Source organism: Siniperca chuatsi, linkage group LG14, assembly GCF_020085105.1.
Source record: "Siniperca chuatsi isolate FFG_IHB_CAS linkage group LG14, ASM2008510v1, whole genome shotgun sequence".
Taxonomy (NCBI): Eukaryota; Metazoa; Chordata; class Actinopteri; order Centrarchiformes; family Sinipercidae; genus Siniperca; species Siniperca chuatsi.
This window is the reverse complement of record NC_058055.1, coordinates 23,886,112-23,907,993: the sequence shown is the minus strand read 5'-3', so window position 1 is coordinate 23,907,993 and position 21,882 is coordinate 23,886,112. Positions and strand designations below refer to the sequence as shown.

Here is a 21,882-nt window from a genome sequence, read left to right as displayed (position 1 = left end):
CAGTGGCTCTGTTCGGCTGTACTCACAGGCACAGTGTTGCTTTGAGCTAAATGCTAACAATGATAATGCTATGTATTACAACCTTAATGTATTTATGTATCCTAGTATTAACAGTGTTAAAATGTTTGAAGAAAAGTATAGTAGCTATGTTTGCCATCTTATTTTAGCATGTTAGCATGCTAACATTTGCTAAAGGAAAAGGATGGAATTAAAATAGGCAGTGTTGCTTTGAGCTAAATGCTAACTCCAGCATGCTAACATGCTCACAATGATGATGCTATGTAGTACTGTTTTAATATATTGATGTATCCTAGTGTTGACAGTGATATAAGTAAGTTAAAAGTAATGTTAATATTAAAATAAGTTTAGCAGGTAACTATGTTACCATGTTCACGATCCTAGTTTAGCGTGTTAGCATGTTGACATTTGCTAGTGAGTTAGCAGGTATTTGATTATGAACCAAAGTACTGGACAAATTAAAATAGGCACAGTGTTGCTTTGAGCTTAACATATGTATGAATCCTAGTAAGTAAAAGTAATGTTAAAAAAAAATGTTTAGTGGGTTTATACCATGTTCACCATCTATGTCTAGCGTGTTAGCATGCTAATATTTGCTAAGTGATGATGGAATGTCAGTTAGCTGGATCATGGTTTGTGGGCGAACCCCTGACATTAAGTCATTTTCAAATACAAATAGCTCGCTTTCTTGATTTATAATGAAAGAGTGTTGATATAATTATAATTTTAGATGAGAACATGCAGGTTAGTGAGACATCACTATAATCTGTTGGTATAACTTACTCATCACAATTTAATTTTCATAATATAGAGTTACCTATACTTATACATAATGAACTATATGTTCATGAGGTTACCTACCTGTGATCACATGATCAACACTCATCCAATCATATGAATGCTGATCGTGGTTTCCACTCTCTACTCATTTTGCCTTTATTTCAAAATAAGTGCGCATTTTTACTCAAAATACAGGATTAAAAAAATCAATCCTCAAACTGCTTTCAAAGAACCAAATTAGCTGGATGACAATAAACAGGATTATTTTAGCCTGATAACAGCATGTTAGCCTGAGTTACACCAAATTTGAAGAACAGGACCCAGGAGAGCACATTAAAGAAACAGTAGGTTTTGGCAGGCCTTAGTTTAACATCATGTTCAAGATTTTGGGGAATTGAAGTTAAAATAAATAACAGTTCCCATGGGCTGCAAGTAGAGGTCTTCAACGTGTATCAGCAGGCCAGTGAAGCATTAATGCAGCATGTTGCAATTCCCTTTGAAGTATTCCTGTTAAACGGTCATGTGGAGTCAGTCTCATGTTTGTCATATGTTGTTTTTGTGTTGAATGTTATCTATGCTGCAGAGTGAACAGGAGAGCTCTTATTTGGTATTTGGCTGAGTCAGACAGCGTGAGGAGGGTGGAGGACAGGGCACAAAGGTCACGTTGTGTAACAGATACCATGCAGGGCAAAGTACCAGGCGCTCTGGAGGTGGACTGGATTTTATGGGGGGGGGTTGCTTTTTGGGATTATCTAAACCTCCTTGAGGGCTACATATGAGTCATTTTATTTATGTTCTGTGGTTTTGTTGATAAAATTACATTCATTTGTTTCTGATTTTAAGAAAAATATTTCATACAAAGCAAACCTATGGGCTAGTAAATGTAATGAGCAACATTTTAACTGTTCCTACTTACAAATATTGCCCATGAAATAAAGTAAACTCAGAAACAGACTGTATGCGTACTGAATACTGTAGATAGCGTGCTGTTGATGCCCACACTGCAATGCGCAAAGGAAATGGGGGAGCAGCTCACAGCTAGAAAAAATTTAAATAAATTGTGGGTGGTGGTGAAACTGCTCCAAAACAAAAAAATAAATATTAAATCTCCGTATTAAAGCCACAATATCTGTGTGGGATGGCACTACAAACTGTTTGTAATATCACTTTAAACAAACTGGCTGAGGAGCTGATGTTGTTAAATGTTATTAGCCTTCCCATCTTTGATTTTAGCACTTTGTATCTTGTATATTGAATCATGGGAGGTTTTTGCTTATATTTGTTTACATTTGGGCAAATCAGCACCTTTAAAAGGTATGCCGAATTAGCTATGAGCAGCTCCTGTTTGCAATGTACCCATGGATGTACAGACGACTGGATTACTTTGACACGGAGGAGCAGTTATGGAGGAGCTGCTCTCGGCTGGAAAAATTAAAATAAATTGTGGGTGGAGGTGAAACTGCTCAAAAAAATCTTGGAAAACAAAAACATTTGTATTAAATCTTAGGAAAAACATTTCGCTTATTTGTAAAGTTAAATTGGCAGTAGCTTTCCAAAGTCAACATATATATATATATATATATATAGTCATATATAATTTCCTGTTAGTATAAAAAGATAAAGTATGTTTATATTTTTGTATAGTAACAGTATGAAGACTAGTATGTGGTACATACTGTATAGAATTAGTATGGTTTTGGGACACTCTACAGCCATGCTAACAGCTCTTGTACTTAGGCACAGCTGTGATTTGAGCTAAATGTTAGCACCAGCATGCTAACATCATCACAATGACAATGCTAACATGCTGATGTTTAACAGGTAAAATGTTTCCCATGTTCACCGTCTTAGTTTAGTGTGTTAGCATGCTAACATATGCTAATTAGCACTTAAACCAATTTTGACCTGATGGTGGCACTAGATGAAAGGTCAGGTGATCAAAGTTATTATAAAAACAATCCTCTTGGGACCATGAATGTCTGTACCCAAGTTCTCCGCAATCCAACCAATAGTTGTTGAGAAATCTCGATAAAAACTTTTTCTGCAAAAAGCACAATTTCTTTTAGCATAAAACAAACTTTCTAAAAACAAGAAATGACAACTATAAATGTGTAGCCTTTTCAAATAGATATTTTAATCAAAATATTGCACACAAGATATTACAAATGCATTTAAATCACAACACTATACAAAACATGTTATCTGAAAATATACTGTGCATTTTGCTGACATTGAGTCAGAAATGTAAGAGAGAAAAAAAAATCAATGTTTATTCACATTCTTACTTAAAATAATCATACATGTATTACTCTCAGAAAACAAAATGCATTATCATCATCTAGACTCTAGCATGGAAGTATAGAGGTATTAAAATTGCAAATTAATTTGTCCTTGGTTCACAGAGAAATTGAAGTTGCTGCAGTTTTGACAGAAAAAAAATAACAAGTGGAAAAGAAGCAATGTACCCAAAGCTATAATAACAAAGTAACAACGGTATACAACGCAAATATTACAGCAGTATACTTTTAATTTTTTGTCCATATTGGAGATAAACAGTAAATTATCAGCTTGACCGACATAGTCAGACACAAAGACAGAAAACAAAGATTCAACAGACAGTAAAAGCTTTCGTTATCTGAATTTAAAACTCAATCCGTATCACAGTGTCCTAAAGTTTTCTTTTACCCATGTTTACATTTCAAGTGTAGTAGAAACATTTTTGGTGTAATTACAAACATCTGAAAGTGAATGCTTTCACAATTGTGCAAAATACAACCACATTAATCCAACTAAAACAGACCACCAAACTTTTGTGCCATTTTCCTTCACCTCTAATTCACTTCGACTCAGTTCAAAGCCAGTTTTTTTCCCCCACACATACCACTAAACATGACTTATCACCATTAAAAGTATGCTGAATTAGCTTTTAGCAGTTCCTGTTTGCAATGTACCCATGGATGAACAGACAACTATCACTGGATTACTTTAATACTGAAGAAAACTTAGAAACATGATGATTCTCAGGCAGGTTCTGGAGTTATAAGGAGCGTAATTTTTCTATGAATTCTGGGCGGATAATTTGCGGTGGACATTGGAGTAGTATGACTTTTGACGCAAATTAAAAGTGGCAATCGGGGGGCTAAGGGTTTTAAAAGTACCTTCATTGCCTCCATGAGCTGTGGGTCACAACCATAGACTCTATACAAAGATGGACGACGTGTCTCCACTTCCTCCCACTGTACAAGCTGGTGACGTCATTTGTAGTGATCGGAGTTGGAGCTGCGGTATCGAGGTCCTGCCCATACACCTGGCCGACTCAATCATGACATGAACCCATCAAATAACTAATCAACTTATCAGAAAAAATGAACACTTGAACAAACATCAGCGTGAGAAGAACTACCTAAAATGACAGAAACCATCTTAAGGAAAAGTTTATTTGATGTGTACGTTGATTTTTTTTGTTTGGCTCATGTCCCATCCGCTAACACGGAGGGGGCAGGGTTTATGACCTATACTGCAGCCAGCCACCAGGGGGCGATCAAGATGTTTTGGCTTCACTTTTGGGGAGCTGTCATGTCGTCCATCTTTATATACAGTCTATGGTCACAACCAAACTAAAATAACTAACTTCCCGTTGTTTTTAGAACAGAACTCTGGTCTATGGGGAATCAATGCTACCGTTAGCTAGTTTGCCTAACTTGCTAGCTTCCACTTTCCGAGTGTAATTCAAACTGAACAGCACAATGAGTTCTCCTAAATGCTGAATGTTGTAAAAGGGACAGATGTCTTCAATTGCTAACGGTACATAAGCAACACTATGCGCTTGTTGAAAAAGAGGAAAAAATGTGACCAGTGTTTGTAGGCTTTACAGAGCTATGACGCACTCAAGTCCGAGAACTGAAATTTCAGTCCAACTTTGAATGAATGTGTGTATTGTATTAATACCTCTTAAAGTGTGTAGGATTTAGTAGCATCTAGTGGTGAAATTCCAGTTTGCAACCATCTGAATACCGCTCGCCTCACCCTCCCCTTCCAAGCATGTAGAAGAAACCAAGGTTGGCCACGAAAAAACGCGAAAGGCCAATATAGAGCCAGTGTCCGGTTTGTCCGTTCTGGGTTACTGTAGCAACATGGCGGTGCAACATGTGGAAGGGGACCCGCTCCCATGTAGATAAAAAGGGCTTATTCTAAGGTAATGAAAACACAACTATTCTTATTTTCAGGCGATTATACACTAATGAAAACATACTTATATAAATATTATATTCCATTTCTGGACCTTTAAATCACAAAATTAAGATCTGTGGTGTGTAAGCAGCAGGTCTGTGTCTCTGTATAAAGCACTTTGTTCAATTGTTGCCAATCATTCCCAGAAGTCATAGGCCTCATTGTGCTATAATGACAAACACCAGCCCAAAATTTTCAATATGTGTATTGTGTAGAGCAGGGCTATTTAATTACAAATTCAGTTGGGCCAGATTGTAAAACCAGGAAATGTAGATGGGCCAGACATTTTCAGCAGCCTATTTAAAACCTCTGTTTGGTAATGACACATTTTAAACAAATGCAAATGAATGGAATACAAAATAGCAGGCGTTTGGAGACGGCGGTAAAATAAACAAAGACTTGCCAGTCCAGGCAGGGTTAAACTGACGGGTTTCATCGTCAAATTTACGCGGCAGGGTTGACAGAGACATATTTTCAGTAGAGCACTTCCCTACTTGTGACTGTCAATAGCCAGATGTTTTGAAAAGCTGGTAAACGCGGTCGGAGCTCACACGAGAAAACGTTGATTTGTGGAAGATATGATTGGCGGTGTCGCTACTTGCTGCCCGATCTCAACAGAGATGAGAAGGAAGCGAGATGGCTCGCTCGTTAGTTACTTTCATACACTTTATATGTAGTTTACTTATTTTGTCATACATCAGATTTATGCATGCTGGGCCACTCGGAGGTTGCTTCTGGGCCAGATGTGGCCCTCGGGCCGCCAATTCAATAGGCCTGCTGTGGCACATTTTTTTCTAACAGCGTGCTGTATTGGAAAAGTGAACGAACAGACAATTAGCTGCATAATTAACTGACCTTTGAAAAACTACAGTAAAAGTGCTCTTCACTCTGATGCATCCATCAGTGCATCAGTACAGTTTGTGTGTCTGCTGTCTTTCATGTTTACTGATAACAATGGGACTTGTGGAGTTAAACCTGCAGTACAAAAGACAACATGGGCTTCTTTCATACTCAATTAAGATTCACCATCCAGGCTATGGCACATGTAAAAGTCATAACTGGTCTTGCTTCACATGACAAAAAGGGAAATAAAGTTATGCTGGTATTATCCACACAGACACATTCACTGGTAGGAGATATTTGGAATAAATAAATGTAAAAAAAAAAAAGACAAACTTGGCCTGTCCTCACATCACTGCTACTGTATCTTCTGCTTCTGGGCAGCAGGGACCTCCAGCCCAATGGTACTCTTTCCAAAGAGGAAAGGGATAATCTTCTCAAACAGCAGCATACAGCTCGCCATGCCTGAGGAAGACTCAGGAGGTTACTTTGCTGAACATATGGGAGCCAATCAGGCTCTTGCAAAGATATTTTAGATATGAATCATTAAAAACAAAGCACAAATGACAAATAGTAGAGGACAGGCATTCTCATATACAACATAACACTGCTAGCTTTTGAGCATAGCATAGGTGCGGCCGCATGTAAAGTAGTGATAGAAGCAGCGAGTTACAGTCTCAGAATAAGAAATGCTTGAATTCTTTGAATTGAATTAGTGTTGTGCTTTTAAAAGTAATATTTATTAGCTTACGTATCCTTAAAGGAATTGTTTGCTTTCTTGCCAATAAGAGTTAGATAAGATTGATACCACTCTCATGTCTGTCCATTAAATACGAAGCTACAGCCAGCAGCCGATTAGCTTAGCATAACGACTGGAAACGGGGAAATGGCTAGCTTGGCTCTGCCCAAAGGTAACAAAATGCACCTAGCAACATCTCTAAAGCTCAATTATTAACACGCTGTTTCTCATCTGTTAAATCCGTACAATCCCCAAAGTGTAAAAACGTCACTTTGCTGATGTATGGAGGGGGATGTGTCTGCAAATTGACATTTTTACACTTACATTTTTTGTACGAGACATAACATGCTAATTATTGAGCCACAGATGTGTTTCATAGAAGGACTAGGGATGTGCTGGTCTAACATTTTCATGCTACAATTATTGCGCCCAAATATATAACGGTAAACAGTATTATCACGATAATCATCAAACTTTCCTGAAGTACTACTATTAGTGCTAAAAGTAAAATTACTTTAAATGCAGCACATTCATGTTTTCATACATGTTAAGATTTATTTCGGGTGTTACAGGTTAAAATAATTTTTACAAGACTGAGAAAAGACCAGAAGGGAATAGTGATAGACCATGGCACATCGCTATTGGGCTTAGCACCCATAAACTAGCCATGCTTCAGTATGCAGACTAGCTACTGTTAGCATAGCAAGTCATAGCCACAGTAGCTAGAGGCAAACAGACAAGCAGCCTTGTAGCTCATTAAAAGTAAATCAGTCTTTGTGCTAAGCTAAGCTATCTGGCTGATGGCTGTAGCTTCATCTTTACCAAACAGACATGAGAGTGGTATCAGTCTTTTGATCTAAATCTCTGCCTGAAGGCTTATAAATAAGCTCTTTCCCCAAAAATGTCAAACTATTCCTTTAAAGGGATACAACGTAAAACCAAGATTCATATTTAACAGATGCCCAGAACTTCACATCAATTATGGAATGACTTACTTGACTCCTATAAAATGTTAAAAAGTCTTTTAGCATTCAAATAGGCAATCTTAAACAATTTTCTACACGATAAACTATTTGAAATCAGACTGGAAAAAAGGAGAAAACAGCTAGGCTCTGTCCAAAAGTGACAAAATCCAGCACTTCTGCTCCTTACCTAAGACTGGTCCCAGCCAGTACACAAAGCAGTACTCCAGGTAGGTGTGGCCGCTGCAGGGGAACTGGATGGAGAAGGCCAGGACGGGGTTAAAAACAGCTCCTGAAATACTTCCACCTGCACAGAGGGAGAGAAACAGCAGAGGGTCGAGCCTGAAACATGGGGCACCATCTAATACAAACTTTAGGTAACAAAGATCCACTACTCCGTCCTCTTTGACCTCAGTCCAAACCGATGCTGTGTACTATGGAAGAGCGACATGTTAGTCAGCGCTCTCCACCACCACCAAAGCATGGTTCCTCTAACGGAGGATGCTGCACAGTGTAATACAGGAGAAAATGTTACTAAAATGTTACTAAAACAGTTAAAAGATCCCTAAGAGGGTCTAGTATTTAGCAGCAGACCATGTGTATAAATGCCTAAATGAGCAGCCACCAGACTATTTACAGGTGTAAATAGATACGGTTCTTTTGGATCTAAAAACAGGTGGAAAAACTTTTTACTATAGGAAATCAAAAAGAGGGGAGATGGGTGAATGTATTTAGTATTTTAGTAAATGTACCATTTGTTTACTGAGTAATACCTGCAATAATTAAATCTCCATGTCACGACTTTTACTTAAATTTGTAATGTAGCAGAGGCAGCAGTTATTGTTGTTAACATGATTTGGGGCAGCCAAGATGATAATTTTATCCTGCGGCATGCTTCAGTTTTATTCACAAAGCCTTGTTTGTGTTTAAAGCTGGAATAAATAGTCGATTAATTGGTTTACAAACAGTTAATCTGCAACAGTTCTGATAATCGATTAATCGTTTAAGCAGTGTTTTAAGCCACTGGTTCCAGCTTCTCAAATGCTGTTTTTCTTGAGACTTATATGCGAGTAAATTAAATATGTTTGGGTTTTGGACTGTTGGTTGGACAAAACAAGCAATTTGAAGACGTCAGCCCTGACTCTGGGAACTTGTGATTGTCATTTTTCATTATTTTCTGTCATTTTTTTTATCAATAATGACTCAGTTAATCGAGAGAATAACCCACAGATTAATAAGGAATGAAAATAATAGTTTTATTTGTGTTACACGCTATTGCTCGTTTTATTGTGTTTCGTCTTTGCATCTCCAGGGTCCGTGATGGGCTGAATCTTCTTTTTTTTCTTAAAAATTTAATAAAAAGTTCTAAAAAACTAGATCTCGACTCAGCGTCCTTCCACAAGACAGGGCTTCAAGATTGCAGGACTTTCCTTAGTACGGCCATTTTAATTTCAGTTGATTATGTGCTTAATGACAACTGATCAAATTACCACAAGATCAAAATCAAATTATTCAAGAAAAGACAGATTAATCAATAATGAAAATAATCTGTTACTTGCAGCCCTATTTGTGTTACATACTTGAATTATATATTTTATTTCTTATTTGATTATTGTGCTTTTTGACTTGATTTTATTTCTTAGATTATTGTATTTTTAATTTATTTATTTTACTATATTTTCTATTTTATCTTATTGTATTTTCTATTTAATTTTATTGTATTTCTCATTAGATTATTGCAGCGCTGCAGCTGAGAAGCTCAGTCCAGGGCAAAAACATTTCCAACGATGTGCACAGAACCAGCTTTTATTTTAAGTATTTGGACAGTTTCTAATGTCTTGGTTCTGTACTTCAGCACAGTCGATTTTTAATTAAACAACGATGTTCTGACTTGCAGCATGTGTAACAGATGAGGCAACCTCAAAGTTGTTTTTAATGGCTGTACAGTCATCATGTGTTTCACTGACTGAAGACGAAACTGAAGGCAAAAGCTTCCAAAACAGTCAAAGTGTCTGCTGATGTCAGTGACTCATAGACCAGTTGAGTAAAATTTTATTTATGTAGCCCAAAAATTACAAATTTGCCTCAAAGGTCATTACAATCTGTACAACATACGACACCTTCTATCTTTAGACGTCAAAAGGATTTGGCACCAAATATTAAATATGATGATTTTATTTCAGTCATGACCAGGCTCTCAGTTTAAAATAAATAAAAAAAGTCCCACGATGCTCATCTGATCGGGATGTAAACCCCCTCAAATGGAAACTGAAAGTCACTTCAACATCAGTGTTTCATTTTGAATCTAATGTGCTGGAGTGCAGAGACTGTATGTCACTGTCCATCTATATATCTAAACATCCATCGGCTTGTGAATATTTCTTCAAATAAAGTCTATTTTTTTATGACTTGGTTTAATTTTTTTTAATGTTATCTATATATTGTATTGTATATTTCATCTTATCGTATTTTATATTTTATATCTTATTGAATTTTCTATTGTAATTTTATTAGAATGTATTTTTTATTTTATTGTTTTATGTTATCTTACTGTATTTTCTATTTTATCTTGTATTTCATTGTATTTTTTATCTTGTTGTATTTTCTATCTTATTGTATATTCTATTGTAGTTTTATTATAATGTATTTTTTTAGTTATCTTACTGTGTTTTCTGTTTTATCTTGTATTTCTATTTTATTGTATTTTTTTATTTTATTGTATTGTTTAAAATCTTATTGTATTTTCCATTGTACTTTTATTATAATGTATTTTTTTAGTTATCTTACTGTGTTTTCTGTTTTATCTTGTATTTCTATTTTATTGTATTTTTTTATTTTATTGTATTGTTTAAAATCTTATTGTAATTTCCATTGTACTTTTATTATAATGTATGTTTTATTTTATTGTATTTTACTGAATCTGTTTGGGTTTTCTTCTTTTCTTTCATAGTTCTGTGAACATTTGGAGTTTAATTAAATTAAATACTCGTTAGTTTCAGCCGGTCACAGTTGAACCTGTTAATTAACACACCTGTGTACACCGCAGCGGTGATGACCGCAGCGATGAAGTGAGCGCGAAGTTTTTCGTCCAGTTTGTGGACATGCATGGCGGCCGCTTGGACCGTGAAAGCGCAGGCCAGCTCAACGGCCGCGGCCTCCAGCAGAGTCCCGCCGAGGGGGTCGAAGCATCTGAACCCGAACCTCTGGTGCCTGATGTGGACGTCGGAAAGTCCAAGCGACCATACGGAGGTCGCGAAAAACTGCGCGGCGACCGCAGCGCCGAACTGGCAGGCTATAAGAGCGACGGCTGCCCGGACGCTGCCGGTCCCGCGGCAAACGCTCTCCAGAGCCCCGCTGGGGTTACACGTCGCTCCCCGGAAAGTTAGTAGGTGGATAACCGTCATGGTGTATGTGAGGGCCAGGCTCACGGGCAGCTCCAGCCGCGCCGTTTCGCCCAGCAGCTTGAGTTCATGAGTGCAGCAACAGAGCTGGAAGGTGGACGCCGCTTCCAGCAGGTAAATCCAATAAGCTCCGGGGGAAAGACGCGCTGCTGTCCGGCGGATCGCCTCGCTGAGGAGCACCGCAGCGCCCAACACCGACAAGGAAGCGCACAGGTCAGTCATTTCTCCGGCTGTACAAAGTGTTACTCGTGATGGTGGCAACTTTAAAGTATCGTTGTCTATTTTAACTTCCCTCCTTTTCGACGCCAAAGTCCAGTTGAGCCACGCTGCCGCGTCAAGCCGCCCGCCATGAAACAGGAAACAAGGCGGTTAGGCCTTCAAAATAAAAGCGCAATAATGAATCGCTCCAGGTAGCAGCTCTTTGCTATAGGAGGCTTAAAGAGCAACTGGCAGGTAGATTTTTTTTTTTTTTTATTTTTTACTAAATCTATACTTGACGTTTCCTGGATATTATCACTAGGAAAGTTAATGCAGGATTTTGTATATTTTTTTTACAAGACATAAGGGCAGACATTCAGAGGAAAAAGTAGGTTTTCAGTAATGCTCTTAAAAACTGCTCTTTTTTTCCACACACAGCGTCAAATTACGTCACATAAGGGAGTCTGTTTCCCTGACTGCCTTTAGCTCAATGTGCAGTAGTAGGTGGTAGTGAGTCTGTCTTTTTTTCGGTAGTTTTCACGTTGCATTTCACCATTTTTCGTCATGGTGAATTCTTGTGGCGTTGCACAAACTCCAGCCTGTCAAGAGTCAATTCTCCCAAATACAATAAACACATTTTCTTACTTTTCCTCAAGATGGATGGATGGATGGATGGATGTATGTATGTATGTATGTATGTATGTATGCATGTATAAAATAAATCACATGCAGGTGGTTTTTAAATTTCTCAAGTTTTAGAGGATACGTCTGGTGAATCTTTGTTACTAACAAAAGATCCCATAAAAGACCAAAACCAACAATTGATCCTACTAACAAGTTTTATCTGTGTATGCAACGCTTGATAGCTTATTACTCTGTGCCATAAACCTTCATTGTTGTCCAAAACTTATTAAAAACACATCAATGAGCCACATGTTGCACCTCGTGACATGTTCCTTCATTGCCTTGAACAGGGACACTGTAATTTTTATTGAGTCAATCCCACATAGGCAGTCCTGCTGTCGTAAATTCTCACTAGAGCACCAAATGTGTGTTAATCAGCTGAAAATCGTCTCCAACAAACGCACCTTTGACTCCCTTTCAAGTAAACAGTAAAGCTACAATGCTGAGCTGTTTATAGGAAATTGCAGAGCCTTTTTTTAACAATACATTAGTGAGCTGGTTTTTTAAAAAGTTTTACGTCTTCAGTAGGAACAAACGGGTTTTGCTGCTGAGAGTCTTCTCATGAGATTTGTTGGCAGTAACAAAATATAGAATGAACACGAGATTTTACCCATTAAGATATCCATCTCTGAGATTTCAGCCTCTACCTGGATACAATGAAGTGAAAAGAATTAAGTTTGTGGGGCCCAAAGCACAAAACCCCCCTCCCCACACATTTCAATAATACAAACAACCTGTCTTTCCAGAAACAGTTCACCCTTTATTCTGGATGAACAGTTCTCAGAGGAACTACTTTCTAACGACAAAATAGCCCCTCTGAAAACAGTGTGTTCTGTGGATTACCCAGATTAACCGGGACATTGTTTCTGGAAAGAGGTGTTGCATTTTAATTTTTCAACACAATGAGCACAACACACGTAATTCCATTCACCTCCATCTTTTTAAAGCTTGCTTTCTCGCTGGCCTTCATAGCACCAGGACAGAGCCAGGCTAGCTGTTTCCCCCTGTTCCCAGTCTCTGTGCTAAGCTAAGCTAACCGTCTCCTGGCTGTAGCTTCATATCTAGCGGAGTGATATGGATAATGTCATTTAACTCTCAGCAAACAAGCACATTTCCCAAACTATTCCTTTTGAGTACATTCGGGCAATAATGCTCAAAAATTTGTTGCAACACGTTGGTAACCAGGTTTTATTTTGGAGGTTGTAACAGGAAATGTTGTTGTTGATTGTAAAGTGCTTGATGCTTGTTTGTTTTGGGGGGGTGACTGCAGCTGAGAGGCTCAGTCCAGGGCAAAAACCATTCCTGCTGTTGCTCACTGAAGTTTAACAGCAGGAGCAACGATGTGCACAGAACCAGCTTTTATAAGTATTTGGACAGCGACACATTTTCTAATGTATTGGTTCTGTACTTTCCTCTGTATTAGATGCTACACTTCTCATTTAAACTGTCCATTATTTTGAATGGTGCTCCTTTTTTTTTTTTTTTGAGAATTATATAAGAATGATGGCTTGTGTAACACATTGAGCAACATATCACTGAGCTCGTCCAATCATGTTTTTATCACCTCAAACATTGCAAAAATCTGATCTATTTTAAATCTTAGTGATGCAGAAACTGTTGTACATGTTTTTCTCGCCTCACGCCTCGATTATTGTAACAGCCTGTTCACTTGTCTTAATCAAAAAACTTTGACACGACTGCAGACTGTACAAAACTCTAACCAACTTTATCCAGAACCAAGAAGTACGACCATATCACACTTGTTTTAGCCTCTTTACATTGGCTCCCGGTTTGTTTTAGGATTGATTATAAGATCTTGTTGATTACCTTTTTTAAGGCTCTTCATGGCCTGGCTCCAGATTATATTTTAGACCTTTTAATCCCTTATGAACCTTCACATAGTTTGAGATCTTCGGGCAGGGGTCTCCTGTCTGTTCCTGAATCCAGGATGAAAACTAAGGGGGACAGCGCTTCTTTCCACCAGGGCCCCGAGGCTCTGGAACAACCTGCCCGAAGTAGTTTTTGTTAAATTTTTTAAATTTTTTTTAATTAAACAACGATGTTCTGACTTGCAGCATGTGTAACAGATGAGGCAACCTCAAAGTTGTTTTTTTTTATGGCTGTACAGTCATCATGTGTTTCACTGACTGAAGACGAAACTGAAGGCAAAAGCTTCCAAAACAGTCAAAGTGTCTGCTGATGTCAGTGACTCATAGACCAGTTGAGTAAAATTTTATTTATGTAGCCCAAAAATCACAAATTTGCCTCAAAGGTCATTACAATCTGTACAACATTCGACACCTTCTATCTTTAGACGTCAAAGGATTTGGCACCAAATCAATATGATGACTTATTTCAGTCATGACAAGGCTCTGCGAGCAATGATCTACTTGTGTATTTGTTGCTGTACGAGTCTTGCCGTCATCAGCTGCTGGGAAGGTACTCGGGTGAGTGCTGCACATGAAGACATCCTACTTTGAAATAAATCAACAATCATATTATTAATAATTAAATAAAGGGCTAAAAAAAGTCCCACGATGCTCATCTGATTTGGATGTAAACCACCTCAAATGGAAACTGAAAGTCACTTCAACATCAGTGTTTCATTTTGAATCTAATGTGCTAGACAGTATGTCTCTGTCCTGCTATTTAGGGACTGTCTCTGTCCATCTACAGTGGTGTGAAAGTGTTTGCCCCCTTCCTGATTTCTTATTTTTTTGCATGTTTGTCACACTTAAATGTTTCCGATCATCAAACAAATTTAAATATTAGTCAAAGATAACAAGTAAACACAAAATGCAAAAGAACTAAATGAAGACTTTGGAGTGGCCTAGTCAAAGTCCTGACTTGAATCCTATTGAGATGCTGTGGCATGACCTTTAAAAAGGCAGTTCATGCTCGAAAACCCTCCAATGTGGCTGAATTACAACAATTCAAAACAGTTCTGCTGACTCATGACAAGTTATCGCAAATGCTTGATTGCAGTTGTTGCTGCTAAGGGTGGCCCAACCAGTTATTAGGTTTAGGGGGCAATTACTATTTCACACAGGGCCATTTGGTTTGGATTTTGTTTTCTCTTAATAATAACAACCTTCATTTAAAAACTGCATTTTGTGTTTACTTGTGTTATCTTTGACTAATATTTACATTTGTTTGATCTGAAACATTTAAGTGTGACAAACATGCAAAAAAATAAGAAATATCTCAACTACTATTGGATGGATTGCCACGAACTTTTGTACAGACGTTCGTGACCCTCAGAGGATGAAGCCTACTGACTTTGGTGATCCCCTGACTCTTCCTCTAGCGCCACCTTGAGGTTCACATTTGTAGGCTTTTTTAAGTGAAATGTTTCAACAGCTATTGGATGGATTTCTATGAAATTTTGTACTGATATTCATGTTCCCCCTCAGGATGACTTGTAACAACTTTGAGCCTCGTGACTAGCGTCACCATCTGTCAAATACTTTAATTTATGATTTTCCATTCCCATCAGCCTCAGCTGTACTATGTGTTCAGTGCTAATTACCAAATGTGAACATGCTAACACGCTAAACTAGATTGTGAACATGCTAGATATCAGCATGTTAGCATGCTGGTGTTAGCATTTAGCTCTAAGCACAGCTGTGCCTAAGTACAGCCTCACAGAGCCACTAGCATGTCTGAAGACTGTTAAGGTGTCACTTCATATTTGTTGTCTCTTACATTGGTCCCATTTGCAGCTGCATCACTTATGGTCGGTCTTTTTATTTATGAATTGATGGCTTGTGTTAAATTTATTGTATATTAATTCAGTGGCTAGTCGAGCTCCTGAGCTACACTCATGTCCTCTTTATGTATCAGTGTTACTACTGTTGTGTCAGTAGGTCTTTTTATGTTGTCTGCTGTGACCTGTCTGACTTGAGTCTCTTGTTATTTGTCAGTGTGCATGGGGGCGATGAAACTCTCCTCTGGAGAGTAAAAAAAAAAAAAAAGTTAACTAACCGAATCAAATATAATTTGTCCAGATTTTGAGATATCTCTGAGAATTCTTCCTCCACCCAATGCAATGGAGGAACTGCAAACTTGAAACACAAATGCCCACATTTGCAGCACATCCTTCATTATTATGGGTTTTTTTATTTTATTTTTTTAGCTGTAATTATCCATCATTGTCCAAAACGTGTCTATAAGACTTGTGGAAAAAGCTATGATTGCTATTTCCTGTTTGTGAAGCATTGGTAACATTTGCAAGCATTTTGGGATTTCCCTTCCCACAAACGACGGGAAGCCACTTGGTTATCTGCCGAGTAGGAAATGCCATAACAAATTGATAAGTTATATCAAGATGATTTCTTAAAACAACTATGATTTATTTAGATATCAGTTTTGGGAGATATCTATCGATCTAGTCATGTTTACACATGTAAACAGAATGGTGAGGGAATAAAACAGCTGCAGCCCGTAAATGTGTTTTGGGAATTTGAGATTTGAGTGTTTGAAACATTTAAAGGTCCAGTGTGTAACATTTAGGAGGAGAATGATTGAATGATCACAATTGAGAATGACTTCCGGATGGGAGCCGAAACGTCTTGATTCTGAAAACAGTGTCCAGATGACTACGACTGAAACCTTTTCTACGATAGAACACTCCTGGACGAATGAGGGACTACACCGTCTTATTTAGGAGGAGCTATTGGCAGAAGTGGAATATGTCACACTGCCATGTTTCTACAGTAGCCCAGAACGGACAAACCAAACACTGGCTCTAGATTGGGCCTTTCGCGTTGTTTACGAGTTAGGCGGCCACCGTAGTTTCTCCTACACGCTTGGAAGGGGAGGGTGAGGCGAGCGGTATTCAAATGGTTAAAATTTAACCGCTAGATGCCACAAAATCCTACAGACTGGACTTTTTTTTTTTTTTTTTTTTTTAAATATAATGGGACTATGTGGCACTCGGCTTGTGGTGCTCAAAGCGCCAAAAAAAATCATTTAAAAAAAACTCAAATAGCAATGTCTCTTTCCAGAAATCACGACCCGGTTACTCGAGATAATCCACAGAAGTTGTTGTGAGCAGTTTCATGTAGGAACTGTCGGTAGAAAGAAACTAGTTCCCAAGAACCTTCCTGTATATTTCTTTTATAAAAGTGAAAGGATGAGATGGAAGCACACTTTGCTTTATTTGGCTTATTTCTAAAAAGGCCACTCTGTATTTTGGCTCTTGTTTCGGTGTTTGGATGCGGTGGGATTAGATAGTTCTGTTTTTGGAAAGAGGCTTTATCTTTTTTCCTGATGTCTCAAAATAAATAAAAAAAATGCAAAATGTATCCACTCAACTTGGATCATAACACTTACTACAGTTTTGTTTTCCTTTCTTTACCCCTTAAAATGCTTTATTTCTTGTAGGTATATGTATATTTAATACTTTTTATACATTTTCTTTTACATCTTTGCCTATAGATTGCTACTACTCATTGTCATCAGTGCGTTTTCAATTTATTTTTATTTCAATTTTATTTATATAGCGCCAATTCATAAAAGAAGTTATCTCATTGCACTTGTCCTATAGATGTACTCTTTAATATTAATTTTTGTGACCTGTGTGTTTTTAATGCCTGCCTGCAAACCAAATTTCCATCTGGATAACAGCCAAATTGAAAAATCCATCTTCACCTGGACTCACCTGATGTAACCGTGTGTTTGCATCACTGTGGCAACAGGTGGCAGTCGGTGATACAGGAGGTAAAGGGCATCAACGAGACCTTTTGTAAAGCAGGACAGAATGTACAACCTATTGATTTCCGCAACAATTTTCAAAATAAAGCAGTTTTAGTTTGACTCTTCCCTTTCCCAACGAAATGGTGTATTTATTTGGCGTTCTGAGTCACAATTTTAGTAAACATTAATAACGGTATTTGTGTGGTCTCTCTAAAATCGATGTGCAGCATACCTCCAATTATAATTTGCCAGATAAAGTGGAAAACAAAATACCTCAGCAACGATTCGCTCACATTAAAAATAAAGCATACAAGATGGCTATGCTAGTTAAACTGCTATTGTAGCCATTTCTTGACACTTAATGTCGGTTTATGCGATCAAGAAGTGTTAAATGTTTCAGTTTTAAAACAAAAAAACTAACCGATGCTGTATTTTTGAGGGCAAAGCATTTTGCTTCCGGTACCCGTGTAAGTTAGTCGTGTTAGCTTCACACAACCTCATCCTCCGAGGCCACCTTCTCTACATCGGGTAACCGAGGAAGAACTGCGCACTGCGGCTTCTTATCTGCCGTTTATCGGGAGGCAGAACCGACCTGGAGGCTTACCTGGAGGTAGGATAACTAATGCTACATGTTGATATTAGAATAATATGCGGTCACACCAGAGATACTGAACCTGCTGTTTGGCATCGATGTGTTTCGGGTGATTATCAGCTGCATGTTTTGGCTCTAACCAGGTAACACTAGGTCCCGTTCTTTCTATGTAGAGTGCATCACCAGACTGAATTAGAAAAATCAGTCAATTTGGTATTATCATGGTCGCTGGCCAAGGCAGATAGCTGGTCATACATGATTTAACTGTTTTTACGAATGACTAGGCTATAGACTTTAATTCGGCCCAAATACAACACATGATTGAAGGTGCAAACCACCAAATTTCCATTACAAGTAGATGAAACTGTTGACGATCATGTGTGCGGAATTTACCAGTTTAACTGCAGGGTGTTAATCTTTAATTATGTTGAGTTTATTATGCAGATAAGCAAAGCAACATTGAATTGTTAGGTTAATGAATAGACTTTGGCAAGTTCCCCTTTTTTTTTTTTTTTTTTTAATAGCCAAGAGCACCTTCATTGCAAACAATGACATAACGGACAGATTTGTTTTTCTCTATAGTCCTGTTATACATTATAAATGTAAGCCTTTTATTGTTGTTTTATTAAGGACTATTTTTATGTAAACAGGTTATTTTTCGAAGAGTTTCTAATGTTTCACAACAGAGCACAAATACTGGTAATACAGTAAGAAATTACAACAGAAGTACAAACTCCAGTAGTTTACAGATGCTAGAAATCAGGTTTTCCATAGTGATTTAATGCTTTAAACTGTATAACCTGTCTGCATATACTTTATTTCAGTATTATACTATGCATGCACAAATATCTGAAAGTGAACTGCAATAAAAGTGTAATTTTAATCCACACAGATAACCATCACTCACTCAAGAGGGGGATTACAACTGGCTGAGCTGTCCTTTGATCTCCAGCAAAGATAATGATATGAAACACACCTGAGTTGCACAAGAGCTGACACGTGTGAAGGACAAGACAAAACTGACTGAGGTCTGGGCAAATCTGAAACTTCAAAAAAACAAACCGTAACAATAGTCTACAATAACTGAGTTTTTGTTTAGTTTAGCCAGATTTCCTGCTGAGACTTGCTGAGGCTGGTTATTGTAAGGAATCAAAGATTTAAAGATAATTTGTGTGTGTATATATAGTTTTTGTAGTAATTTTTCAAATCTGCACAGAAATATGATATAAAGCACTGTCATAATTTAGGCAAATGTACTTATTTATAACTTTTTATTCTGTATCAAACTATCATAATGTCACTAAGATGTTTTTAAATATGAGTATTTCATTAGAGAGTCCCATATGACTGTTTCAGCTGTGTGTGTGTGAGGCAGGATGTAAGGTGTGTCAGTGTGTGTGAGCCATGGCGTCCACATTATCCCAGCTGCAGTTTGGCCGGCTGCGTGGTCTTCGTGCTAAACTGCTGCGCCGCTACGAGCACAAGCCTTTAGTGTCGTGTCTGGCCGGTCTGTACGGCTGCCAGTGGAGACGCTACGAGAGGAACTGCACTCAGCCAGGAGACTGCTGCTGCAACAAGGTCAGACAACCACCAACACAAGAGGTGCACTGGCCACATCTGGTCCAGTCAGAGTCCTCCAGGTCTTAATATAATGCTGGTTTGTTACATTTTAGTGCAGAATTAATGAATCATACACTGGTTTTGTTTAAGATCTTATGCGGAGTATGCAAAAGAATGCCTCTATTGTCATTGTGCAACGAAATTTGCAAAAAATTTACATTATGGGTTTCAAGGGAGAGTTTGTTTCCCACGATGGTCTAAAGGCTGTTCAGAAGTCCTTTTTTACGGTCTTACCAAAATATGTCTGTAGAAACTGATGTTAAACCATCCATGAGCCTGATTTTCAAAAAGACTCAATTTAAGAAATCATGTGAATTCGAACGTGTAGCTTCAGCACCGAACATGTTGGTTCATATTGAATGAACCTCCACCCAAACAAACAGTAGTGGAGGAAATATTCAGAGCTTTTACTTGAGTAAAAGTAGCAATACTACAATGTAGAAATACTCCATTACAAGTACAAATCCTGCCTTCAATATTTTGAATTCTACAGACTAATCTGCAAAATGTACTTAAAGTATCAAACAAAGGTACTTTCAGAGTGTTATATACATATTATTGGATTATTACTGATGCATTAACGCATAAGACAGCATTGTAATGTTGTAACTGGTCAAGGTGGAGTTAAATTAAACAGTTTTTTTTACTGTTGGCTAGTTTAATTACAATGTGTCATATTTTATGAGCTGGTTATGTTTTTGAATAAAACTGCCCGATAAATGTACAGTAAAAAGTGCAATATTTTTAGCAAAGTATAGGAAACTAAAAACTGTACTTAATCATTGAACTTGAGTAAAAGCACTACTTTCACCACTGCCAAAAAAACACAGCTTAAAGGTGCAATGTGTAAGAATTTAAGTGTTCAAAACATTCAAAAATTAACTAAAATTATCAACAGAATGTGAAGAAATAAGTTTTGACGTCACATCAAAGACGTCTATGTATTGTGTTGCAGTGATATCTACTGAAGTTAGCATGCTAACCTGCTAGCTCCGGCCCGTCCTGTGTTGTAATACCACTTAGTACCTTTTTTAGGAGGCGATAGTCCGATAGTATAGCTTCTCCCCCACAGCTGGGAGATGTGTGCGAGCAAAATGTCAAGAAAGGAAATATTCTTACACCTATTTTCCTTATCAAACAGATAAAATACAACCGTGAAGCCACCAAATATTCTGTGTCTACACGCTGTCGCTGACTTAAGAAATAAACAACTTGTGTGTGTTTTCTCTGCTGCTGACAGTTGGAAGGTGTCAGCTTTGCTCTGCTTGTGGCGGCTTTTTGCTTAACGCTGGTGCTTCTCTACTTCTGGGGACAAGCGAAGAACGACTACAATGACTTTGACTGGTGGGTTGAGTAATACTTGCAGTTTATAGTGTGGTCATAAGTTAACCTACAGGTAGATTGCATGTGTAATCACTGCACACATAAACACTGGTGTAGCCATGGCTGTTTTAACCTGGTTTCACTCCGTTCATCCCACTCTCTCTGCAGTGTTTTCTATGCTAGAATACCTGGCTCCAGATTTTCTGTCTGGTAATTTGATTTAACACATTTTATGAATATGCAACATATATGTAGAAGCACAAAACTGAGACAATTATGGTCTTAAAACTAGATTTTGCCACAGGGACGCTCTTCGAGACTCAAGAACAACACATTTTCAATTAAAGTAGCACAAACCAGTTAACGCACATTAAATCTGGAGCTCTTGGTGGGGCCGTTTCCTGTTTGCCCCGTTGGTAATCCAACCTCTGCTACAGCCATAAAGAAATCTGATTTTAGGAGTCTTTTTTTGATTAATGACATCCATGCCGGATGAGCCTTTGAGTCATGGTGACTTACAGTAAAGTAACAAAACTCGATAGACGTAAACCAATAATGAGCAGCACACAGCCAATCACGTGACACACTGGACAGTATTGACCACTTGCTGGTGACGGTGTATTAAGGCTGTGAACAAGGATACATACTGTATATTGTTCAGCTTCGCACAACGCAGCAGCTGAGGCTAAATGTGGTGGGTTGTTTTTGGTTGCAAACCCCTGATTTTTACCTGTAGTCAAAATTCTTTCATTTGTAGTATACTGACAGCTGAAACGCCACGATTTTGGAAGATTGTCT

The 21,882-nt window shown here is 38.0% G+C and overlaps 2 protein-coding genes across 3 annotated transcripts in view; one reads left to right on the top strand and one right to left on the bottom strand.

Moving 5' to 3' along the window:
* Positions 1 to 2,910: 2,910 nt before the first annotated feature.
* On the bottom strand, positions 2,911 to 11,776 carry LOC122887828 (aquaporin-11-like). Its single transcript, XM_044221406.1, has 3 exons — positions 10,601 to 11,776; positions 7,760 to 7,876; positions 2,911 to 6,333 (listed from the first exon to the last, which is right to left on the bottom strand). Exons 1-3 carry the CDS (start codon positions 11,190 to 11,192, stop codon positions 6,227 to 6,229), a joined length of 816 nt encoding a protein of 271 aa, XP_044077341.1. The 5' UTR covers positions 11,193 to 11,776; the 3' UTR covers positions 2,911 to 6,226.
* Positions 11,045 to 21,882, top strand: part of LOC122887827 (glycerophosphodiester phosphodiesterase domain-containing protein 5-like) — a 26,215-nt gene continuing 15,377 nt past the window's right edge. Inside the window, exons 1-4 of one of the 2 annotated variants that reach the window (XM_044221404.1) lie at positions 11,045 to 11,183; positions 19,034 to 19,169; positions 19,517 to 19,719; positions 21,002 to 21,105. In XM_044221404.1, coding sequence (XP_044077339.1) covers positions 19,546 to 19,719; positions 21,002 to 21,105 — 278 coding nt within the window. In that variant the 5' untranslated portion in view covers positions 11,045 to 11,183; positions 19,034 to 19,169; positions 19,517 to 19,545. Of the gene's footprint in view, positions 11,184 to 18,005; positions 18,160 to 19,033; positions 19,170 to 19,516; positions 19,720 to 21,001; positions 21,106 to 21,882 lie in introns of those variants that run through there. The other variant, XM_044221403.1, reaches the window with a different exon arrangement.